The sequence below is a fragment of the Carcharodon carcharias genome, chromosome 11 (assembly GCF_017639515.1).
Source record: "Carcharodon carcharias isolate sCarCar2 chromosome 11, sCarCar2.pri, whole genome shotgun sequence".
Classification (NCBI taxonomy): Eukaryota; Metazoa; Chordata; class Chondrichthyes; order Lamniformes; family Lamnidae; genus Carcharodon; species Carcharodon carcharias.
In genome coordinates this window covers 159,478,467-159,501,252 of record NC_054477.1, presented here as the reverse complement: position 1 = coordinate 159,501,252, position 22,786 = coordinate 159,478,467, and the positions used below count along the sequence as shown (strand labels likewise).

Below are 22,786 nucleotides of genomic sequence, written 5' to 3'. Positions count from 1 at the left end.
GTTAATGTGATTACTTTAAATTGATTTTCTTTCTTGGTTTTTTTCATGTGCTTTGTAGGGTCTGATTGAATTATTTTACTTGTCAAAATTATGTCCAATTGTTTAGAAGTATTTGATAATGCCTTATCAGACTTCATGTGAGAAAGATGCTGAAGTTAAATAATTTCCCTTAAATATTCTTTTTTTAATGCATTCATGTGCGTGGGTGTCGCTGGCTAGGCCAGCATTTATTGCCCATCCCTAATTACACTCGAGAGCTGAGGGCATTTAGGAATCAAGCACATTGCTGTGGGCCTGGAGTCACATATAGGCCAGAGCAGGTAGGAACAGTGGGTTTCCTTCCCTGAAGGACATTAGTCCTTTATAATGTCCAGCCCCTGGACATTAGTGAACCACATGGGCTTTTACAACAATCGACAATGGTTTCATGTTCGTCATTTGACTTTTAATTCCAGGTTTTTTTTTATTGAACTCAAATTTCACCTCCTGCTGTGGTGGGATTCAAATCCAGGTCTCCAGAGCATTACCTTGGGTCTCTGGATTACCAGCCCAGTGACAATACCATTACATCACTGCCTCCCCCCCCATTCTCACACAGAATTGCATCAAATCTTATGCCGCTTTCCTTTAAGCTCTTGATGTCACCACCAGCTTTACTGTCACACGGAAATCGGAACAGGAGGAGTCCATTCAGCCCCTCAAGCCTGTTCTGCAATTCCATTAGATCCATTTCTTCACTCCATCTACTTGTTTCGAGTCCATATCTCTCAGATTTTAGTTAGGCAAGGCTACTATCAGTTTGTGAAATTTTCATTGACTCCCAGCCTCAACAGCTTTTTGGGGGAGAGAGTTCCAGATTCCCATTTGGCCTGTGTGTGAGGAAGTGCTTCCTGACATCACCCTGAAGAGCCTGGCTCCAATCTTATGATTCTTCTCCCTTGTTCTGGTCTCCCCACCCAACAGAGGAAAGGGTTTCTCTCTACCGGCCTAATGGAATCCTTTACTTGTCTTAAACACCTTGCTTCAATCACGCCTTAATTTTCTAAAGTCGACAAAATGCAAGCCTAGACTATACAGTCGGTCCTCGTAATTTAATCCTTTTAGTCCTGGTATGATTGTGAGTAACCTGTACTGCACCCCCTCCAAGGCCAATAAATCTTCCCGAGGTTCAGTGTCCAGGACAGAACCTAGTTACTCTATTACGTTATAAGCATTAGCAGTAAGTGACTGCATTATTCACTGGCTTCTGCAAATTAGTTTTGGTCAATTCCTAGCCACTGGGAGATACCAAAATTCAACTAGGCTGGGATATCCGTTCCCTACCCCTCCCACCACTATCTGTTGCCTTGTCTCCTTCCTCACCCATACTTGAAGAAGGCTCACACTTGCCTGGATAAGTGCAGCTCCAACAACACATCATGAAGAAAATACAGTACACCAAGATAAATACAATCCAACAGGAACTCCAAATCCGTGGTTTTGACCAAAAAAAACATCGGCTCTACCAATATTTCAGGGAAGTGTGGTTGGGCTGTCCTCTGTAACATCATAATTAAAATGATTTGTGTTTCTAAACGGGGCTGTCTTTGTGTTGTTAGATGGAAGGAGCAGTGGGGCAGCATGATATGGTAATATTTTAATTTACGTACCATAACCTTTCGATGATCCAGAAACTCCAGTGCAAAGTAATCACTCTCAATTAGGTTCAGGTTTTGGCAGATCAAATCCAACAGATACTTCCCGGGGGCCTTTAGCTGTAAGGAATAATAAAAAATTGTTATAGTCAATACGATGGACCGAATGGCATCTTTGTGTGCCATAATGACTCTGACAACAATTTGCATTTCAAAAGAAAATAAGCAAAGATTTACTCATCAAACCCAGCAACATAGTTACTTATTGTGAAGTTAATGTGTCCTGGCCGATGTTTATCCCTCACTCAACATCACAAAAACGGATTGTCTGTTCATTGTCGCATTGCTGTTTGTGGAGTCTTGCTGTGCGCAAACAGCTTTCCTACATTACAGGGGTAACTGCACCGTAATGAGGGATAACCATTGACCACTTTACTAGGGAGAAAATCTCTGCTTTTCTTTGGAATAGTGCCATGCAATCTTTTGCATTCATCTGAAGAGGTAAAGGGGGCCTCACTTTAACGTGTCATCTGAAAGGCAGCACTGTTAATTTTAGAATCATTCACTGAGGAAAGGATGAATCTGAAGCCAGTCTTTTCCTGAATCCAGGTTTATGTCCACGACTACAAAGTAAAGGCACAGATTCCTCTTGTTTCCCCCCACCCCCAACACCCAGTGTGAACTGGTTTTTAGACTCTTGCAATGATTCCCTAACCCTTCCCCAATTGGGGGCAGCCGCTCCTAATGACCAACTTAAAGCACGTGCTCAACACAGCACAATTCCAACATTTACAGGGACCTCTGACAGTGCAGCACTCCCCCAGCCCTGCACTGGGGTGTCAAGCCTACATTTTGCGCTCAAGTCTCTGGAGTGTGGGATTTGAAACACAACCTTCTGACTCAGAACAGGATCACAGCTGATCTTCTATTTCAGCTCCACACCACCACCCCCCATATCTTTCAATTTCCTTTGTGTCCAAAAATCTATCAACCTCTGTCTTGAACATACTCAACGAATGAGCATCCACAGCTCTCTGGGCTAGGGAATTCCAAAGGTTCACAACCCTGTCAGTGAATAAATTTCTCCTCTTCTCAGTCCCAAACTGCCGGCCCCTTATTCCGAGATTGTGACTGATTCCAGTGTTCAACATTGCTGCTTGACTCAAACCTATTCATCCAGCTTCCCCTCATAGCTTCCGGAACAGGCTGCCGGGTAAGGTAGACGCTGTTGTGTCCTCATTTCATCTCTGCACTGTCAGCTTCAGGGGAATTCAATAATACATGAAGATACTGAAGTGAGACCCATGGGATCGGAGCCCTAGTTAGTTTCACAGAACAGATTACAATGACAAGATAACTTCATTAAGTCAAGCGTTGAAAACAGAAATTGCCAGAAAGGTTATTCGTACATTTGTACTTGTCAACAGGGAAAAATAAGAAAGAAGCGATACAAATCCGATCATACTGAAAAACATGACACCGTCTTTAGTCCCCATCAGGAACATTCTACAAGCAAATTATAACTGCCTGGAGCCTAGCACCCTTATGCCTGTTGATAGTTGTGATACGCAAGACTTGCTCATTAGCCGAGTGTCACAGAAAGTCCTAATACCGTGGGCTCGAGACAGCTAAAATCTTAAATTGTACATCATCACATAAAGCTCATAGACTCATAGATGTTTCCGGCACAGGAGGAGGCCTTTCGGCCCATTGTGTCCACGCCAGTCAACAAAGATCTGACTGCACTAATCCCGTTTTCTAGCGTTTGGCCCATAGCCCTGGAAGATATGGCAATGCAAGTGAATATCTAAATACTCCTTAAATGTTACAAGACTTTCTGACTCAACCACCCTTTCAGGTAGTGAGTTCCAGACTCCTACTGCCCTCTGGGTGAGAAAAATTCTCCTTAACTCCCCTCTTAGCCTCCTACCTTAAATCTATGTCTCCTGATTATTGGCTCCTCTACTAATGGAAAAAATGCTTTCCTTTCCACCCTATCTATGCCCCTCATAATGTTATACATCTCTATCAGGTCCCCTCTCAACCTTCGCTGCTCCAAAGAAAACAACTCCAGTCTATCCAATCTTTCCTCATAGCTCAAACCCTCCAGCCCAGGCAGCATCCTGGTAAATCTCCTCTGCACCCTCTCCAGTGTAATCACATCCTTCCTACAATGTGGTGACCAGAACTGCACACAGTACTCCAGTTGTTGTCTAACCAGCGGTTTATACAATTCCAGCATAACCTCCCTGCTCTTATATTCTGTGCTTCGGCTAATAAAGGCAAGTATCCCATATGCCTTCTTAACCACCTTATCTACCTGTCCTGCTACCTTCAGGGATCTGTGGATATGCACACCATATGCACACCCTCTGATCTTCAGTGCTTTCCAGGGTCCTGCCATTCATAGTGTAATCCCTTGCCTTGTTACCCCTCCCCAAGTACATTACCTCACGCTTTTCTGGGTTGAATTCCATTTGCTACTGCTCTGCCCACCTGACCAGTCCATTGATATCCTCCTGCAGTTTACAGCTATCCTCCTCACTATTTACCACCTTGCAAATGTTTGTGTCATCTGTGAACTTCTTTATCATACCTCCTACATTTAAGTCCAAATCATTTATGTACACCACAAACAGCAAGGGCCCAGCATGGGGCCCTGCAGAACCCCACGGAAACAGACTTCCAGTCACAGAAACACCCCTCTACCATCACCCTCTGCTTCCTGCCTCTCAGCCAATTTTGGATCTAACGCGCCACTTTGCCTGGGATCCCATCATGGGCTCTTACTTTCTTGACCAGTCTGCCATGAAGGACCTTATCAAAAGCCTTGCTGATGTCCATGTAGACCACATCAAATGCATTACCCTCATCAACACTCCTGGTTACCTCCTCAAAAAATTCAATCAAATTTGTCAAACACGACCTTCCCTTAACAAATCCATGCTGACTATCCCTGATTAATCCGTGTCTCTCCAAGTGCAGATATATTCTGTCCTTCAGAATTCTTTCTAGTAACTTTCCCACCACCGAGGCCATTCTCCAACCAGCTTTCCCTAACTGAAGAATATTAGGCTCCGCAAGAGCTTAACTGCAATTCAACAGCATCGAACCAAGCCGTACAGATCAGATAGGTGTACCTCATCGCTGTAACCTCCTCCAACCCCACAATCCTCAGAGATCTTCATGCACTTGCGAATCACCAATTTTCATCCCTACAGCATTGGTGGCCATGCCTTCAGCCGCTGAATCACTAAGTTCTGGAATCCCCTCCCTAAACCGTTCTGTCTCTCTCCCCTTTCTTAGGACGCTCCTTAAAATCTCTCTCTATGATCATACTTTCAGTCACCTGTTTTAGTACCTCCCTCGGTATTTTTGGTGTCAACGTTTATCTGATAATCATTCCTGTGAAGAGCCTTAGGGCATTTTACAACATTGAAAGGTGCTTTATAAATGCAGGTTGGTGTTGTTGATTTTTAGTCTTGCTCAGCTGACTGATCTCTGATGTCATGGCAGTAAAGGGCCTTCAGTTACCCTGGATACCCTCAAAATAAAATCAGCGAGAGTTCCAATCCTGATGGTTACTTGGTGATAACACTACTGGAAAGGACATAAAAGGTGCAGATGATGGCCTGGATGAGTAATCCAGCGGCCCAGGCTAATGCTCTGGGGATAATGACTCATATCCCACCACAGTAGCTGGCAGAATTTGAATTCAATTAATTAAAAATTCCGCAATTGAAAAAATAGTCTCAGTAATGGTGATCTTGAGACTATCATCGATTGTCCTAAAGGCCCATCTGATCACCCGATGCCCTTTAGGGAAGGAAATCTGCCACCCTTACCTGGTCTGGCTATGTGTAATTCCAGACCCACAGCAATGTGGTTGACTCTTAGCTGACCTCTGAAATGGCCTAAGAAGCCACTCAGTTCAGGGGGAATTAGGGATGGGCAACAAGCGCTGGCCTTGCCAACAAGGCCCATGTCCCATGAAAGAATAAAATAATGATCAACACTGACTTTAGTAATCCTAGATTCACAACTGAGCCTCACTTGGAAGAGGCATCACAGGGAGCTTGGTGTTCACGGAGCCATGTCTCACCACGAGTAGAGTCTTCGAAAGAGAAACTTGATCCAAGGCAATCCCGTCAGAAAAACAAAAACTGTAAAGAAGAAAAGGACCCCGGGGTGTTCCACAGCACTTTACAGCCAATGAAATACTTCTGAATTGTAGTCACAATTGTAATGTAGGGAGCGTGGGGCCAATTTGCACACAGCAAACTCCCTCAAACAGCAATGTGATAACAACTAGATAAGCTGCTTCAGTGATGTTGGTTAAGGGATAAATATTAAGCAGAACATCAAGTAGAACTCCCCTGCTCTTCTTCAAATAGTGCAATGGGATCTTTTATATCCACTTGCTTTTACTTCTCATCCGAAAGACAGCACCTCTGACAGTGCAGCATCCCTTCAGTACTGCACTGGAGTGGCAGCCTAGATTTTTGTGCTCAAGCCCTGGAATTAGATGCGAACCCAGAACCTTGAGACTCAGAGGTAAAAGCGATTCCAACAAAGCTACAGCTAACCAGGAGCAAATGCAGCAAATTCACCAGTCACATTTCTTTCTAAACAACCTCTGAGTTCCTGAAAAATTAATTTTATTGCGATTTTTTTTTCTGTAAGCACACCTGGGGGATTGGGTGGGGTGGTGGTGTTGAACAGTATATGACATACAAAGGTTGTTTTTGGAAAAGAATTATACTCATACATAGTCTGGAATGCTTTGTGAAACAAATTGTGTCACTGGCACAAGACATCCATGTTTCTTTTTTGCACTTTGCTAAAATCTGTAAATTTGTCAATAACTTTTCATCTTGCTCTCTTCAGAACAAATGCAAGAATGCCAAACTTCAAACAATCACAACAGTTTATACCACAAGAGAAAAAGATGTTGACTGGCTGGTAAGTTGACTCTGATTGGCCAAGGCATTGCCATGGAGAAAGCAACAGGGAACTATAGGCTCCCCAAGCTCCTGGGTAATTCAAAAAAAGGCGCAAGGCTTGAACATATTTGTTTTGTTTGCAGAGAACAGGTTCCTGTGTATGAATGTATGTCACTTTTAGCAAGTGTAAATGAGCCACATTATGAGATTGACTGATTATCTTAAATTGGTTGTCAGTGTAGCTATCAGCACACTCAGGATTGTTCAGCAAGTACTGCCCAATCACAGAATCACATCTTACAACACTTCGGCCAATCGGAGTCGATTCGTGAACCAATCAGCACCCTTTTCTCCTGTAGTATAAATTGTTGTGATAGTTTGAAATTTGGCATTCTTGCATTCGTCCTGATGAGTGCAAGATGAAAAGCTTTGTTAACATCTCTCTTTTCAGCAATATTCAAGTTCTGTACTACTATTCATCAATAACTATGTCGAGGTACCTCCAGAGAAGGCCGAGTCATGCAAAGAGACATTTCTCCTCAGTGCCTCTGGGGAGCAGAGCACTGGAGCAGAAGTCATTTTTTTTCTCGCCTAAGGCAACATTATCAGCAACTTATATTTGTATAGCACCTTTGATGCAGTAAAATGTCTCAAGATGCTTCACAGGAGATTTATTAAACAAAATTTAACTCTGAGCTGCATAAAGAGATATTAAAACGGGTGGTCTCAGAGACCAGTTTCTCAGAGAGTCTTAAAGGAGGAGAGAAATAAAGAGAGGTGGAGAGGTTTAGGGAGGGAATTGCAGAGCTTAGGGCCCAGGCAGCTGAAGGCACAGCCACCAATGATGGAGTGATAAAAATCGGGGATGTGCTAGAGATCAGAATTAAGAGGAGCACAGAGGGTTGTAGGGCTGAGGACAATTACAGGAACGTGGAGGGGCGATGGCATGGAGTGATTTGAAAACAAGGATGAGAATTTTATGCCCAAGGTGTTACTGGGCTGACAGCCAATGTAGGTCAGCGAGCATTGGAGTGATGAATGATTGGGACTTGGTGCGAGATAGGATGTGGACAGCAGAGCTTTGGACAAGCTGAAGTTTAGGGAGTCGGCCAGCAGAGTATTGAAATAGTCGAATCTAGAGGTAAGGAAGGCACAACGAGCCAAAATTCCAGTTTCCCAATCATTGGCCTTTGCGAACTTTCTCCTGGCCTTCAAGCAATGAATATGTGATTATCATATGTCACTGCGCAATGTCTTCATTATCTCAGTGCTCTGGAATCTGCCCTGTAATATACTGAGGGCACATTACACAGCACCAGAAGCCAAAGATATTAACCAACCACTTTGACTTGTGGTAATTTAAACACGGGGTATTATATAAATAAAGCAAACGTGTGTGTGACAATTAAGTGTTTCTTCTTCCATTGTAACCTGCCTGAATAAACCAATTCCAGCCTGACAAGCAAACTATTGTGGCACAAAGTCCCACTGCATTCAAACTGAATGGAGGCTCCTCTTCAACTGTTTCTCCTTAAACGGAACTCACAGGTCCTCTAATGAATCAGGGAGAGGCAGAGCTGAACATTAAAAGAAAAAGATGTGCATTTGTATAGCCTTTTTCAGGATGCCCAAAGCTTGAGCGATAAATATTGGCCAGGACACTGGGTAACTGCCCTACTCTTCTTAGAGATGGTGCCATGAACTCTCTTACAGGAGAGGACAGACAGGGCCTCAGTTTAGTGTCTCATTCAGACGTTAGCACCTCCAACATTGCAGCACTCCCTCAGTATTACAGTGTTTTTTTTATATTTTTGTGTTCAAGTTTCCAGAGTGGGACTTGGACACACAACCTTCTGATACAGAGGCCAGAATGCTATCAACCGAGCTACTGCTGACGCCTATCAGTAAGGCCTTGGGTTAAATCCCCAAAATGAGTTCAGTAGCTGACCTCCACCCAGGTGATTGATGGAAGTCCCTACACTTGTTCTCAGTAACTCTGGATTTGCGAGTCTGGCCTTTCCTCATCAATACCAAACAGCCAAACCTGAAGTCCATTAGGCCACACCTTACATGAGGACAAGGATGTGTCTTTGGCTTTAGGATGTTGACATTCAGTTAGCCACTCAGCAACAAGGTTCTTTTTATTCCCTGACTTTGTCTCCCGGGTCCAGCAGTGCCTCAATTTAAAAATTCTCTCCTTGTGTTTAAATCCCTCCATGAACTCACTCCTCCCTATCTCTGTAATTTCCTTCAGCCCGACAACCCTCCGCGATCTCTGCGTTCCAGCAATCCTGGCCTCTTGTGCATCCCCAATTTCCTTCACAACTCCATTGGTGGCTGTGCCTTCAGGTGCCTGGGCCCTAAGCTCTGGAATTCCCTCCCTCAACCTCTCCACCTTTCTTTCTCCTGCTCTCTCTCCCCCTTCCTTTAAGATGCTCCTTAATTTGCACACAACAAGCTCCCACAAACAGTAACGTGATAATGACCAGATAATTGGGTTTTTTAAGGCTCTAAGAAGGATAAATATCTGTTCAGGACACATGTTCAGGACTCTAAGAAGGATAAATATCTGTTCAGGAGGAATTTTCAAGATTCACAGAAGGTATATAGCACAGAAGGCGGCCATTTGGCCCATTGTGCCTGTACTGGCTCTTCGAAGGAGCAATTCACCCAGTGCCATTCCCTGGCCTTTTCCCCTAGCCCTGCATATTTTTCCTTTCCAGATAATAATCCAACTCCCTCTTGAATGCCTCGGTTGAACCTGCCTCCAGGTTCTCAGGCATATCTTCGGCAGTGCATTCCAGATCCTAACCTGCTCACTCCGTGAGAGTGCTTTTCCTCCACTGTTACTTTTGCCAATCACCTTAAATTTGTGCCCTCTTGTTCTTGATCCTTCTAACAACGGGAATGAGTTTTTCTCTATCTCCTCTGTCTGGACACCTCGTGGTGTGATAGAGGAGGTACTTCCTCTCAGCCTTCTCTTCTCCAGGGAAAAGGGTCCCTACTTCTCCAGTCTATCTAAGTTTGCAGCCTTCTTCGAAATGGTGACCGTGGATTCTTCTGCATCCACCCGAAGGGGCAGACGAGGCCTCGGTTTAATGTCTCATCCAAACAATGAGATGCAGAATGTGATACCGTACTGCAATTCTTGTGAGGAAACCTTTGTGTGGTCTCAAAAGCAGGATATCGCTCCGGTGTGACGAGAGCTTTCTCCTGCTGTTCTCAGATAATTGACGTGAATTCCAGAGAGACTTGCCAAAAACGGCAACTAGTGTCACCTGTTCTATTTCAATTAAAGGCGGTTAGTAACTGTCTCACTGAATATTATTATTGGCAATATCTTTACACAGAAATGTTTCTGTAGGCTTAAAATTAGAAACTTACAAAATCAGGCACAATTGCTGTCGAGTGTTTTTTATTTCATTTACAGGTTGTGGGTCTCGCTGGCTGGGCCAGCCTTTATTGCCCATCCCTAATTGCCCTTGAGAAGGTGGTGGTGAACCGCCTTCTTGAATTACTGCAGTCCATGTGGTGTAGGTACACCCACAGCGCTGTTAGGGAGGGAGTTCCAGATTTTTACCCAGTGACAGTGAAGGCCGATATATTTCCAACTCAGGATGGTGAGTGACTTGGGGGGGAACTTGCAGGTGGTGGTGTTTCCATGTATCTGCTGCCCTTGTCCTTCTAGATGGTAGTGGTCGTGGGTTTTGGAGGTGCTGCCTAAGGAGCCTTGGTGAATTCCTGCAGTGCATCTTGTAGATGGTACAAAGATGTAGAGAGTGGGGTAAACAGGCAGAATTCTGGCTCTTTGTTGCCATCTGATTAACATCTGTACTAAAAGAATGGGGACTTGATCCTGCTCAATGATAGTGCCTGTCGACAATGGCGATGGGTTTCCCCTCATTACCTCACGGGTGTGAGGATTGCCTCGATTCAGTGCCACAGAGAGAAATCAGGCAGAGATTTTTTTTAAATATTCTTCATGGGATGTGGGTGTCGCTGGTGAGGCCAGCATTTGTTGCCCATCCTTATTTGTCCTCGGGAGCTATTAAGAGTCAACCACATTGCTTTGGTTCTGGAGTCACATGTAGGTCAGACCAGGTAAAGACGGCAGGTAGTGATCCTTTCCACCCTACAGTTTTGTGCAGAAGAACTGTTAAGAGGAAATCAGGCCCATATAGTGTATGACCCTCAGTATCCACGAGGTAGTAAGCACTTGTGCAAAATTCCAGAGCTCCAGCAGCTTTGTTACGTTAATAAGTATACATGTGATAATACTGTAACAAGTCCGAATTGAAGTAGTTGACTGCTAACGGTGGAAAGATTCTTGTGTTGCATTATATACATAATTGTTTTTTTGTTGATAACTTAATTGCTTTACGTAGAATTACATCAAATCTGCAACACAGAAACAGGCCCTTTGGGGCAACTAGGAGATGTCAGTGTTTCTGTTCCTGTTACCATGGGACCTGACTCAACACCAATCACAGCTATCAATTTAAGCATATCAGAAGAACACTATTAAAGAAAGTGGCTTTAAGGTCAGATCAACCATGAACTTATTGAATGATGGAGCAGGCCCGATGGGCTGAATGGCCTACTCCTGCTCCCATTTCTTATGAAATTATGAAATGCCTATTTTGGTTCATGTGGCTATTGTGAATAGATTTGAATAGCACTAGATCTTTTGAAAGCAAAATCGCACTTGTTTCATCTTGCTGGAGTGGAATGAAAGAATCTTGGAGTGTGTCTTGTTGGTTAGATTAGTTCCCGCAGCAGTCAGCTGGAAGGAATATCTCAACGTAACTCACTGGGAGTGTGGGCTAATAGCCGCGTGGAGAGGGAAGCAGGCCATCTAGGACCTCATGGAGCAATGGGACCAACAGTCTATCTCCTTAATCAATGAGATTTAAGGATTGAGAAAGAAACAGAGAAATCACAGAGAAGGAAATCGGGTGATTTAGCGTCAAATGAGGGACAGAAAGTGAAACGAAGGGAGGGAAAAAAAGGCTGGATGAAGGAAGAGAAAAAACGGCAGCAAGATTTTAAGAAAAACATTTTAGTATAGGTCGAGCATCCTTTATTTGAAACCCTTGGGGGCGGCTGCGTTTCAGATTTCAGGGAATTTCGATTTTCGGATACCGCATCTAAACGTATATTACAATAGCCTAAGCCTAGGCTAGCTATAGTCTAAAGTAAGTAAAATGGCTGTAAAAGAAAGATGTGTCACTGAATAATCAATACAGGGTACCGGCAGTAGGTTTCTTTTTGACATGTTCATCACAAAAATCACAAGGTAAAGTGTGGACAAAAAAACTAGACTTCCCACACTGAAGGTCAGTGAGGTTGAAAGAAGGTGTGGTTTTTGGACGTGTCGCTTTTCGAATTTATGGATAATGGACACTCAACCTGTAGCTGCAAGAATGACGCTATACACTTTCAGTTGTTTCCCCCTCTGGGCCAGAGAGGTTGAATGACATCGGCAAGAACAGAAATCTCATTAAAAGGCTCCTTAAATACCAGTTTTAGCTTTCTGCAGTAAGTTCCATGGGTAATTAACGTGCAAACGCAGCAATTTCCTGAAACTCACGGGGAGTTTGAGGACGAGCTGGCATTTTTGAGAGGCTAATAACGGAGTGGAGCAGCTTGTGGCGATTCACAGCTCACGGTGAAATCTCTTTCTCACCACAAGTTGCTGGAGGATTTGCATCAGTAACGGTGAGGGCCATTGAACTCACCTTTACTTTGGCAGCAAAATCTGGGCCATTTGTAAATAGAACACATTCTGCTTCATTACAATGGCCCTGTCTGGAACACAAAGTTCCATTACTTTAATAAATAAACACAAGGCCGTACTTAATTAAATTAACTGGCATTTGACACTGTTATATCTGCCAACGGTGGAACGAATCTTGTGCTGCAGAGTTTGCACTGTGGTTTTTTTTGTTGTTGCTATAAGCGCTTTGCATTGAATTTCATCGAAATTACAGCACAGGCCATTCAGCCCAACATATCCATGCTGCCCAGCAGGTCTAACGGCATTCTGCAGAGAGAAAGACAGAGTTAACGTTTCGAGTTCGAATGATTCTTCTTCAGCTCTGGAGAAGAGTCATATGGACTCGAAACGTTAACTCCGTCTTTGCCTCCACAGAATGCCATTAGACCTGCTGAGTTTTTCCAAATTTTTCTGTTTTTGTTTCAGGTTTCCAGCATCCGCAGTATTTTGCTTCTATTTATATCCATGCTGCTGTTTATGCTCTACACAAGCCTCCTCCTACCCTGCTTCATCTTAACCTATCAACATATCCATTAAGACATCTTTATATCCCAGGTACTGACTTGAAACAGGTACATATATTTAACAATGCAGTGCTGAAAAACACGAGTTATACTGCCGACTTTGTCACACCTGGGCAGGGAAAATGGGCTGTTCACTAAATTGCAAAAGTGTACTAACCTTTAAATGGTAGCAGAGAGCTGGCCATCTTATACATCTAAATCATTTATGAATTCACTTATTATTGATTAACATTCATGCCCACTTGTTAGCCTGAATTAAATATGCTTCTTGACCTAAATTCTCTGCATTCTAGAAATCCTAATCCATTGAACAAAGACAGAGAGTCTGATTCATGGCTTTGTAAGAATTTATAAACATGAGCCGCAACTTGGAATTCTATAAAAGAAATCCATCATCTCCTAGCAGTTGTCGCATTCCCTCCGCATTCTGCATCTGTCTATTCATGGCAAATTTTGATTCTTTTATCCATTAAATTATTCCAAGATATCCCTGTAACTGTATCCATGGAGCCTCCTCCTACTCAAGCGATCTTTTATCAATCAGCGCAAAAAGCGACTGTATAGTTCAATGGTTCTCCAAATTTCCTGGTTGAAGGATCCCTGTTCAAACGGATTAGTAATCATGGATCCCCCTGTCTAAATTATCACACACATTCTGAATCCGAAAGTGCTGCTATGTAAAGCGTGCTATAGCATCTCACACTCACTTTTTTAGAACCATTTCATCCAATTCAGGGTCCTGGGGAGTTGGAGCCTATCCAGACAGGGAATGGGGCTCTAGGCAGGGTACACCCAGGAGGGGATGCCAGTCCATCACAGGGCACACACTCAGGCTAAGGGGCAATTTTAACCGTAGCCAATCCACCTAACCTGCAAGTCTTTGGACATTGGGAGGAAACCGGAACACCCGGCAGAAACCCATGCGGACATGGGGAGAACATGCAAACTCCACACAGACAGACATCCGAGGTCAGAATTGAACCCGGGTCCCTGGAGCTGTGAAGCTGCAGCACTAACCACTGCGCCACCACTATAGGATCTGTTAGTTTTAATTCTAATATCAGAATATCAGAAGCAGTAAATTCTGCACTGATATTGTTAATTGTATATTAACTGTGTTTAATTATATGCCGATGGTGGGCATTAACTGGGGATTCATTTGAGAACATATAAAGTGACACTTATTGAAAATGTGGTGTGGTTAAGTTAGGAGGTATATGCTTGTAATGTGTCACTCTGTAAATAAATGTAAGCTTGAGTAAAAGTTGGCCCCTGTCCTATCCATCACCAACTGACTATCTATAATATAACAAATGTAGCCTAAAGTATATGCTTGTCTCCCACCAAAAAATCTAGAATTCTACAGTCCCCTAGGCACAAAGGTTTATTTCGAGAGGGATAGAATTGAAAAGCGTAGAAATTGTGCTAAACTAGTATCAAATCGTGGTTAGACCACACTTGGGAGTACCGCGTAGTGTTCTGGTTGCCAAATAATTTTTAAAAATAAAGGCATTAGAGAAGGTGTAAAAAAGAATCACAAGGATGATGCCAAAACTATCAGGAGAGGATGAACAAGCGGAATCACTTTTCTCTTGAGAGAAGGCTTCTGAGGGGTGACCTAATAGAGGTCTTTAAAATTATGAAAGTCTTTGATAAGTTAGCCAGAGAGAGAAAGTTTCCACTTGTCAAGAAGGGCAAAACTAAAGGCCGTCTGTATAAGATGGTGGTGCTGATGTGTTATGGGTCACTCAGGGAGTCTGAGTTGCTGTGGCAACATGCACTTTCACATGCTTGTTGTAGCCTGGAGCTATGGACAGTGATAGTCGAGGCTCAAACATTCTTTTGCTCACAGGACTGACCAGGAATTTCTCCCGCTTTTACCGCCTGCCATTGGCGTGGACACTGGGAGAACCCCCTTCTGCTCTTCTTTGAAACAGTGCCATGGGCTTTTTTAAAAAAAAATAACATTTGTTAATTGTTTATTTTTTAAAAAAAAAAATAAAATTTTAACAACAGGAGGGGATCTTTTACATCCATCTGGGAGGGCAGACAGAGCATCAATTTGACCGCACCCTCCAACAGTGCAGCACTCCCTCAGCACTACACTGGGAGTGTCAGTCTGGATTATGCGCATGCCTTTCGAGTGGGACTTGAACCCACCACCTGCTTGTGGGGTGGGGGTGGCGGGGGGGGGGGTGTTGATTTCGGTGGTTAAACATTTAAACGTTTGGGTCATGCACTGATCAAGGAGAGTCCAGGTTTCTACCACACCCAGTCTGGGGTAACTTAGGTCAGCCAGGACTGGATTAGATCCCAGACAGAGTTACCATCAGTAATGGCTCTTGGTGCTGATCCGTCCGCTTTTCAAGTCACCAGCAATGTTCCGTGCATCCTGAGCAGACAGCTGGAAGCACAGCAGCCAAACATGGGAAAAGCTTAATGCCTCACATAGGAAATGCCACTGATAGAATAGAATGATACAATGAGAAAGTAGAATGATACAGCAAAAGAATAGAACGATACAGTAAAAGAGTAGAATGATACAATAAAGGAATAGGTGACATCAACAAGATGGGATAATCTGGATTGGGAGGAGGCTCATGTGGAGCTAAATGGCCTGTGGTGTACTCAATGTACGGACTCGAAACGTTAACTATGTTCCTCTCCACGGATGCTGCCAGACCTGCTGAGCTTTTCCAGGTATTTTTATTTTTGTTTTGAGTTTCCAGCATCCGCAGTTTTTTGCTTTTATTCTATGGAAAAGTTTCGTTTTGGGATTGGGTTATTTAACAACAGTGTACTTCACTGTGCATACTCCCAATTTATTAGGGGGAAATGATGGATTAGTGGTAATGCCACTGGATTCGTAATCCTGAGGTCCCAGACTAATGCTCCGGGAACATGGGGTGAAATCCCACCACAGCAGCTGGTGGAATTCAAATTCAGTTAATAAAATCGGGAATTGAAAACTAGTAATGGTGTCCATGACAACTATCATCAACTATGACCTGGGTCTGGCCTACATGTGACTCCAGATCCACAGCATTGTACTTGACTCTGAACTGGCCTAGCAAGCCACTCAGTTCGAGGGCAATTAGGGACGGGCAACAAATGCTGACCTTACCAGTGACACCCACATACCATGAAAGAATAAAGAAAAAAAATTAACAAAATCACCCATCGAAGCAGTTTTGAAAAGCCAAACTTTTTTCACGGTTGTTATTACTGTGGTCACCTTTCTCAATGTTTCACAATCTTACCAGGTCTTGGCCTTTCCTAGGGAATCTTCATTCTTTCCAGACATAATAGACGTCACTCAATGTCCATGAAACCGCTGAGATAAACTAGGTCTGAAAATGGAACCTGTTTCACTGCCTGTCGGTTTGGAAAAACTTTGATTCCCGGAGACTCCAGGGTAACTCAGGAAGGTTGGCAATCCCACCTGAGGTGCAGGTTCACAAGGTCTTCAGTCAAGTTGCCATTCACTCTCGATCAATTTAAACAGCAAGGAATAACAGACTGTTTGACGAAACAGGGTGATACAACTGTACCCCACACAAGTTCCAGGCAATGACTATCTCCAAGAAAGAATCTAACCATCTCCCCCTTACATTCAATGGCATTGCCATCGCTGATGGCAACCATCAACACCCTGGCCTTGAAACTGAACTGGACTAGCCATATAAATACTGTGGCTACAAGAGCAGGTCAGAAACTAGGAATCGTGCGATGAGTAACTCATCTCCTGACTCCCCAAAGCCTGTCCACCATCTCCAAGGCACAAGTCAGGACTGTGATGGAATACTCCCCACTTGCCTGGGTGAGTGCAGCTCCAACAACACTGAAGAAGCTCGACACCATCCAGGACAGAGCAGTCCGTTTGATTGGCACCACATAAACAAACGTTCACTCCCTCCACCACTGATGCACAGTAGCAGCAGCGTGTACCATCTACAAGATGCACTACAGAAAATCACCAAGGCTCCTTCAACAGCACCTTCCAAACCCATGACCTCTACCGCCTAGAAAGACAAGGGTAGCAGAAGATGCTTGGGAACAACACCACCTGCAAGTTCCCCTCCAAGCCACTCACGATCCTGACCTGGAATTATATCACCGTTCCTTCACTGTCACTGGGTCAAAATCCCGGAACTCCCACAGTATCGTGGATGTACCTACACCACATGGACTGCAGCAGTTCAAGGTGGTGGCTCACGACCACCTCCCCAAGGGCAACTAGGGATGGGTAATAAATGCTGGCCTAGCCAGCGACACCCACGTCCCGTGAAGGAATGAAGATAAATTCTAAAGTAGCAAATGCAAGAGGTTTAAAAGCTTGCTGATCTTGCCCTTCTGCTGGTGAGGCTGTCCTGCGCTGGGGTGGTTTCCAAATGACTCTGTACTTATATATTTTAAAAAAAGGATCAGGTACCACTCAGACCGAGCTCAGGAAATGAAGTGTCCTTCAGAGTGGAAAACCGAAGGCTGTGGGTTTGACACAATGCCAAAACCATGCAAGCAGAAAGTGCCGCACTGCAACAAACAGAGAATTCCACTCTCCGCGTACTGGGCTGCTTCCTAACTCCTGCAAACTGAAAAAACAAACTTTACAAGATCACTGCTACATTTATCACCCAGCCTGAAAATCCAGCATTGCTTGTGGCACATTATGATTTGATGATGCTGCGTGCACATATATTTATGCCCTGGCTTCAGGATTAACCTGGCATTTTCTAAGGATTGAAGATTGATCTCTTTGCTGCCAGCAGTAGCAGCAGCAGCAGCAGCAGGAGAAACAAAGGAGCCATTTAAAAATAATATAGATTTCTTTTCAATTTTCATTGATTCTTTTTTTTTTCACTCCGCTTTCCTCGTCGCGGCCTGTGCTGCCCCTGATTTGTCACACTGCCCATCCAACGTCCAGTGTTGGATGAGTGGAAATTTCGCTTTTAAAATTCTCGTCTTCATTTTCAAATCCCTTCCCAGCCTCGCCCCTCCCTATCGCTGTAACCTCCTCCAGCCCTACCAGCCTCCAAGATCTCTGCACCCCCTCCAATTCTGGCCTTTTGCCCATGGGTCCACCATTCCCATCGCTCCACCTCTCCCTCCTTTAAGACGCTCCTAAAAATCAAATTCTTTGACAAGCTTTCGGTTGCCTGCCCCAAGTATCTCCTTATGTGGCTCAGTGTCAAAAATTGTCAGATATTGCGCCTGTGAACTGGCTTGGGAGGCTTTACTACATTTAAGAAGCTAGATAAATACAAGCTGTTGTTGTAGGAGGAAAACAATTGTTGGACACTCAAAAGGAACCCAGGTCAAAGATTTTAGTGGCCATCAAGAGATCTGTGGTTGATTCTGCTGAGGGGCCTCTAAAATAAGCTAAAATATCTCAAAGCTAGAGAGAGGCAGGCAGAGTCCTGAACACAGACAGCATCACCATGTGTGAATTGTAATATGGGTTCTTTAGATGTATCAATGATGAGATTTTGAGACTCATACTTTTAAACATGAACCCTTTATTGTTAGTCTTTATAACTATTTACAGATCCCACGTTACTGTCATGCATGGTGCTGTTACCTCCATGCAGGCCACTTCTTTCTAGCGTGTTCTTTCTATACTGTTCCCTCAGCCTATCATCATGTGACTCTAAACATCATACCGTTGGTGGTGCTATTCTCTAGTCCCACATTAACACTTGCTCTGCTAAGCACCTTTACATTACAATGGCATGCAGGAACATCTTACAACACTAACAGCCGCCAGACAACAAGTACAGAAGCAGCGTAAAAAGATACTTCCTTTCATCTGAAAAAGCCAATACCTAAACCTCCCTCTTAAAACAAATAACTTTGGAATCAGGCAGTCCGGCAGTTTAATCCTTTCAGTCTCACTTCTGAGTAAGAAGCTCCCACTCCAGGAACTGAGCATAAAAGTCAAGGCTGATACACCTGGTGCAGTACTGACGGAGTGCTGCTCTGTTGGAGGTGCCATCTTTCACACGAGACATTAAACCGAGGCTTTCAGGTGGATTGTAAAAGATTCTATGGGCACTGTTTCGAAGAAGAGCAGGGGAGTTCTCCCGAGTGTTCTGGCCAATATGTATCCCTCAGTCAATGTGTTGAAAACAGATTATCTGGTCATTATCACATGGTTGCTTGTGGGAGCTTGCTGTGCACAAATTGGCTGCTGTGTTTCCTACATTGCAACAGTGACTACACATGGAAAGTGCTTCAATGGCTGTAAAGCACTCAGCGATATGTGGTGGTCACGCAAGGCACAGTCGAAATGCAAAACAAAAACAGAATTACCTGGAAAAACTCAGCAGGTCTGGCAGCATCGGCGGAGAAGAAAAGAGTTGACGTTTCGAGTCCTCATGACCCTTCAACAGTAGAAATGCAAACCTTTCTTTCCATTATTGGAAGCCTCTGCACAAAAACCCTGTGACATTCCTTTGATTGTAATTCCTGTATCCTCTTCGAGTCTAGATACCATTCAATCTACAGGAATAGTTTGGGTACAGGACCCTACAAGAGCTGAATTAGAGCACAGTATTGGTACCTCCATTTCTATTGCACGAAGAAAACAGCCCTAGGACAAACCTTCCAATCCCCCCTCACGTATGGGAAGTTCTGACCCCAGTTTCAGGTTGAAGCACTGTTAAACCACAGCTCCATCTTCCCAGGGGGAAATGAGTTACAGCTGCGACATCCCAAAATTCTTAGCTGTGAACAGCAGGTATAAAAAAAAATTCAAGGGGCACATTTCTGGAAACTTCCACAGTGTGAGCAGATCGTAGCCAACATGTGAAAGGTTCCTGGTAAATGGTGGAAGGTCACTTGGAGCTGAAGAAGAGTATGACTGTGAGAACAAGAAAGACATACATTTATATAGCACTTTTTACGACTGCTGAATGAAGTACTTGTTTTTGAAGTGTAATCACTGTTGTAACATAGTGAATGCCAATTTGCGCATAGCAAACTCCCACACAGAACAATGTGATATCGACTAGATAATCTGTTTTAGTCATTTTGGTTGAGGGATGAATATTGACGAGGCCAGTGGAGACAACCTCTCTGCTCTTCTTCAAAACCATGCCATGGGATCTTTTCATCCACCTGAAAGGGCAAATGGGGCCTCAGCTTAATAGATAAAAACAAAAAACTGTGGATGCTGGAAATCCAAAACAAAAACAGAATTACCTGGAAAAACTCAGCAGGTCTGGCAGCATCGGCGGAGAAGAAAAGAGTTGATGTTTCGAGTCCTCATGACCCTTCAACAGAACTGGGTGAATCCAAGGAGAGGGGTGAAATATAAGCTGGTTTAAGGTTGGGGGAGGGGGGGGGGAGGAAAGAAGTGGAGGGGGTGGTGTGGTTGTAGGGACAAGCAAGCAGTGATAGGAGCAGATAATCAAAAGATGTCACAGACAAAAGAACAAAAGAACACAGAGGTGTTGAAGTTGGTGTTTCAGAGGAACTGTTTTTGAAGGTAGCATCATCAGAACAGATGCAACGGAGGCGAAGGAACTGAGAGAATGAGATGGAGTCCTTACAGGAAGCGGGGTGTGAGGAGCTGTAGTCGAGGTAGCTGTGGGAGTCGGTAGGCTTGTAATGGATATTGGTGGACAGTCTATCACCAGAGATTGAGACAGAGAGGTCAAGGAAGGGAAGGGAAGTGTCAGAGATGGACCACGTGAAAATGATGGAAGGGTGGAGATTGGAAGCAAAATTAATAAATTTTTCCAAGTCCCGACGAGAACATAAAGCAGCTCCGAAGTAATCATCGATGTACTGGAGAAAGAGTTGTGGAAAGGGGCCGGAGTAGGCCTGGAACAAGGAATGTTCCACATACCCCATAAAGAGACAGGCATAGCTGGGGCCCATGTGGGTACCCATAGCCACACCTTTTATTTGGAGGAAGTGAGAGGAGTTGAAGGAGAAATTGTTCAGCGTGAGAACAAGTTCAGCCAGACGGAGGAGAGTAGTGGTGGATGGGGATTGTTCGGGCCTCTGTTTGAGGAAGAAGCTAAGGGCCCTCAGACCATCCTGGTGGGGGATGGAGGTGTAGAGGGATTGGACGTCCATGGTGAAGAGGAAGAGGTTGGGGCCAGGGAACTTCAACACCTCTGTGTTCTTTTGTCTGTGACATCTTTTGATTATCTGCTCCTATCACTGCTTGCTTGCCCCTACAACCACACCACCCCCCCACTTCTCTCCCCCCACCCAACCCCCCACCCCCACACCTTAAACCAGCTTACATTTCACCCCTCTCCTTGGATTCACCCAGTTCTGTTGAAGGGTCATGAGGACTCGAAACGTCAACTCTTTTCTTCTCCGCCGATGCTGCCAGACCTGCTGAGGTTTTCCAGGTAATTCTGGTTTTGTTTTACCTCAGCTTAATATCTGATTTGAAAGATGGCGCCTCCAACAGTGCAGCATGCCCTCAGTACTGCACTGGAAGCGTCTGCCTAAATTTATCTCTGGGGCGGGATTTGAAACCAGCGCTTTGTGACTCAGAGGCAAGAGTGCTATCCACTGAGCTAACGCTGCTACATGTAGGGAAGGAGGGGTTGGGGTGGTGGGGGATAAGCTATGCACAAGATGTGGTAACTGCTGTTTGTCGGCAATTGGCTGCTGCATCTCCTACATTAACAAAGAGACTACACTTCAAAAACTGAAGTCAGCCATTGGCTTTAAAGAGTCCTGAGGACTTGAGAAGTGCTATATAAATGCAAAGTTCTTTCTTGTTTTTCCTTGATAGCTCACACAAGGCCCATTACTTGTGTGAGCCTCAACAAAGAATTAAATTAGGAAGCGAGATGTTTTCACTGATTCTCATCCAGCCTGCCCTTGCTCGCTGTCCACACACAGACATACACACCACCAGCAGGGGGTGCAGGGTAGCAACCTGGAGTACGAGCCCTGGTAAATGGAATGACCCAGCCACACCTTTAACTCTGTCCTTTCAGCTGCTGTTGATGCTGCCATTAATGGCCAGGGTTATGTGTGAAAACCATCAAACTGCACGGAGTTTTTACACGCTAAACAGTAAACAGATTTTATTTTCTCCCCTGAAAACAAATGACTGACACAGGCTCCCAATATTTTGCCCAAGTGGTCGCTGTTCACGTGAGAGTCGATAGGCAGTGAATCAATCATCAGAGGGACTTTATAGCCAACACTGCTCTCAAACAGAGAAGGCAAAGAGTCAGAGAGAGAGAGAGATAGATTGACAGAGAGAGAGAGAGAGGGAGAGAGAGTGTGAATCAGAGAGACAGAACGAGAGAAGAGTCAAAGAGGCAGAGAAAGATTGACAGAATGAGAGAGAGCGAGAACGAGACAGAGATAGACTGATAAGGTGAGAGCACGCAATAAAGGCGAGAGCATGCATGACCGAGTGAGAGAGAGTGTGCAACTGAGAGAGCAAGACAGAGAGAAAACGTTTGTGTGTGACCGAGAGAGAGAGAACCCACATGACTGAGAGAGATGTGCAGGCAGAGAGACAAGCAAGCAGATCAGCCAACATAAGCAAACTCGGCCTGGTCTCAACATCAAAGCATAAGAAATTAATTTTGAAGTAGTCATTTCATTTGGCCTTACTTGATCGAGTTTTAAGTGTCTCAGAACCTCAGTCCAAACCGCTTTTGGTTCTTGTTGACGAGTCTTGTTCTGTGTCGGTGTTGCTTGATGCCATAATAAAACTTGTGCAGCAAAAGTCACTGTTACATATCACCTGCCCCGACAGAATTTCCAGCACAGGAACAGGCCTTTCACCTTAACTGGTATATGCTCCACATGGACCTCCTCCCACCCCTCACCCCATCAACATACCCTTCTACTCTTTCTCCCTCATGTGTTTATCCAGATCTCCCCTTAATGTATCTATACTCTTCACCTCAACTGCTCCCTGTG

The 22,786-nt window shown here is 44.3% G+C and overlaps 1 protein-coding gene across 4 annotated transcripts in view; it reads right to left on the bottom strand.

Moving 5' to 3' along the window:
- The window catches only part of farp1 (FERM, RhoGEF (ARHGEF) and pleckstrin domain protein 1 (chondrocyte-derived)), a 318,851-nt gene that overhangs the window by 155,059 nt on the left and 141,006 nt on the right, over positions 1-22,786 (bottom strand). For all 4 annotated transcript variants that reach the window (XM_041199861.1, XM_041199862.1, XM_041199863.1 and 1 more), the window contains exon 3: positions 1,650-1,754. In XM_041199861.1, coding sequence (XP_041055795.1) covers positions 1,650-1,754 — 105 coding nt within the window. The remainder of the gene's footprint in view (positions 1-1,649; positions 1,755-22,786) is intronic.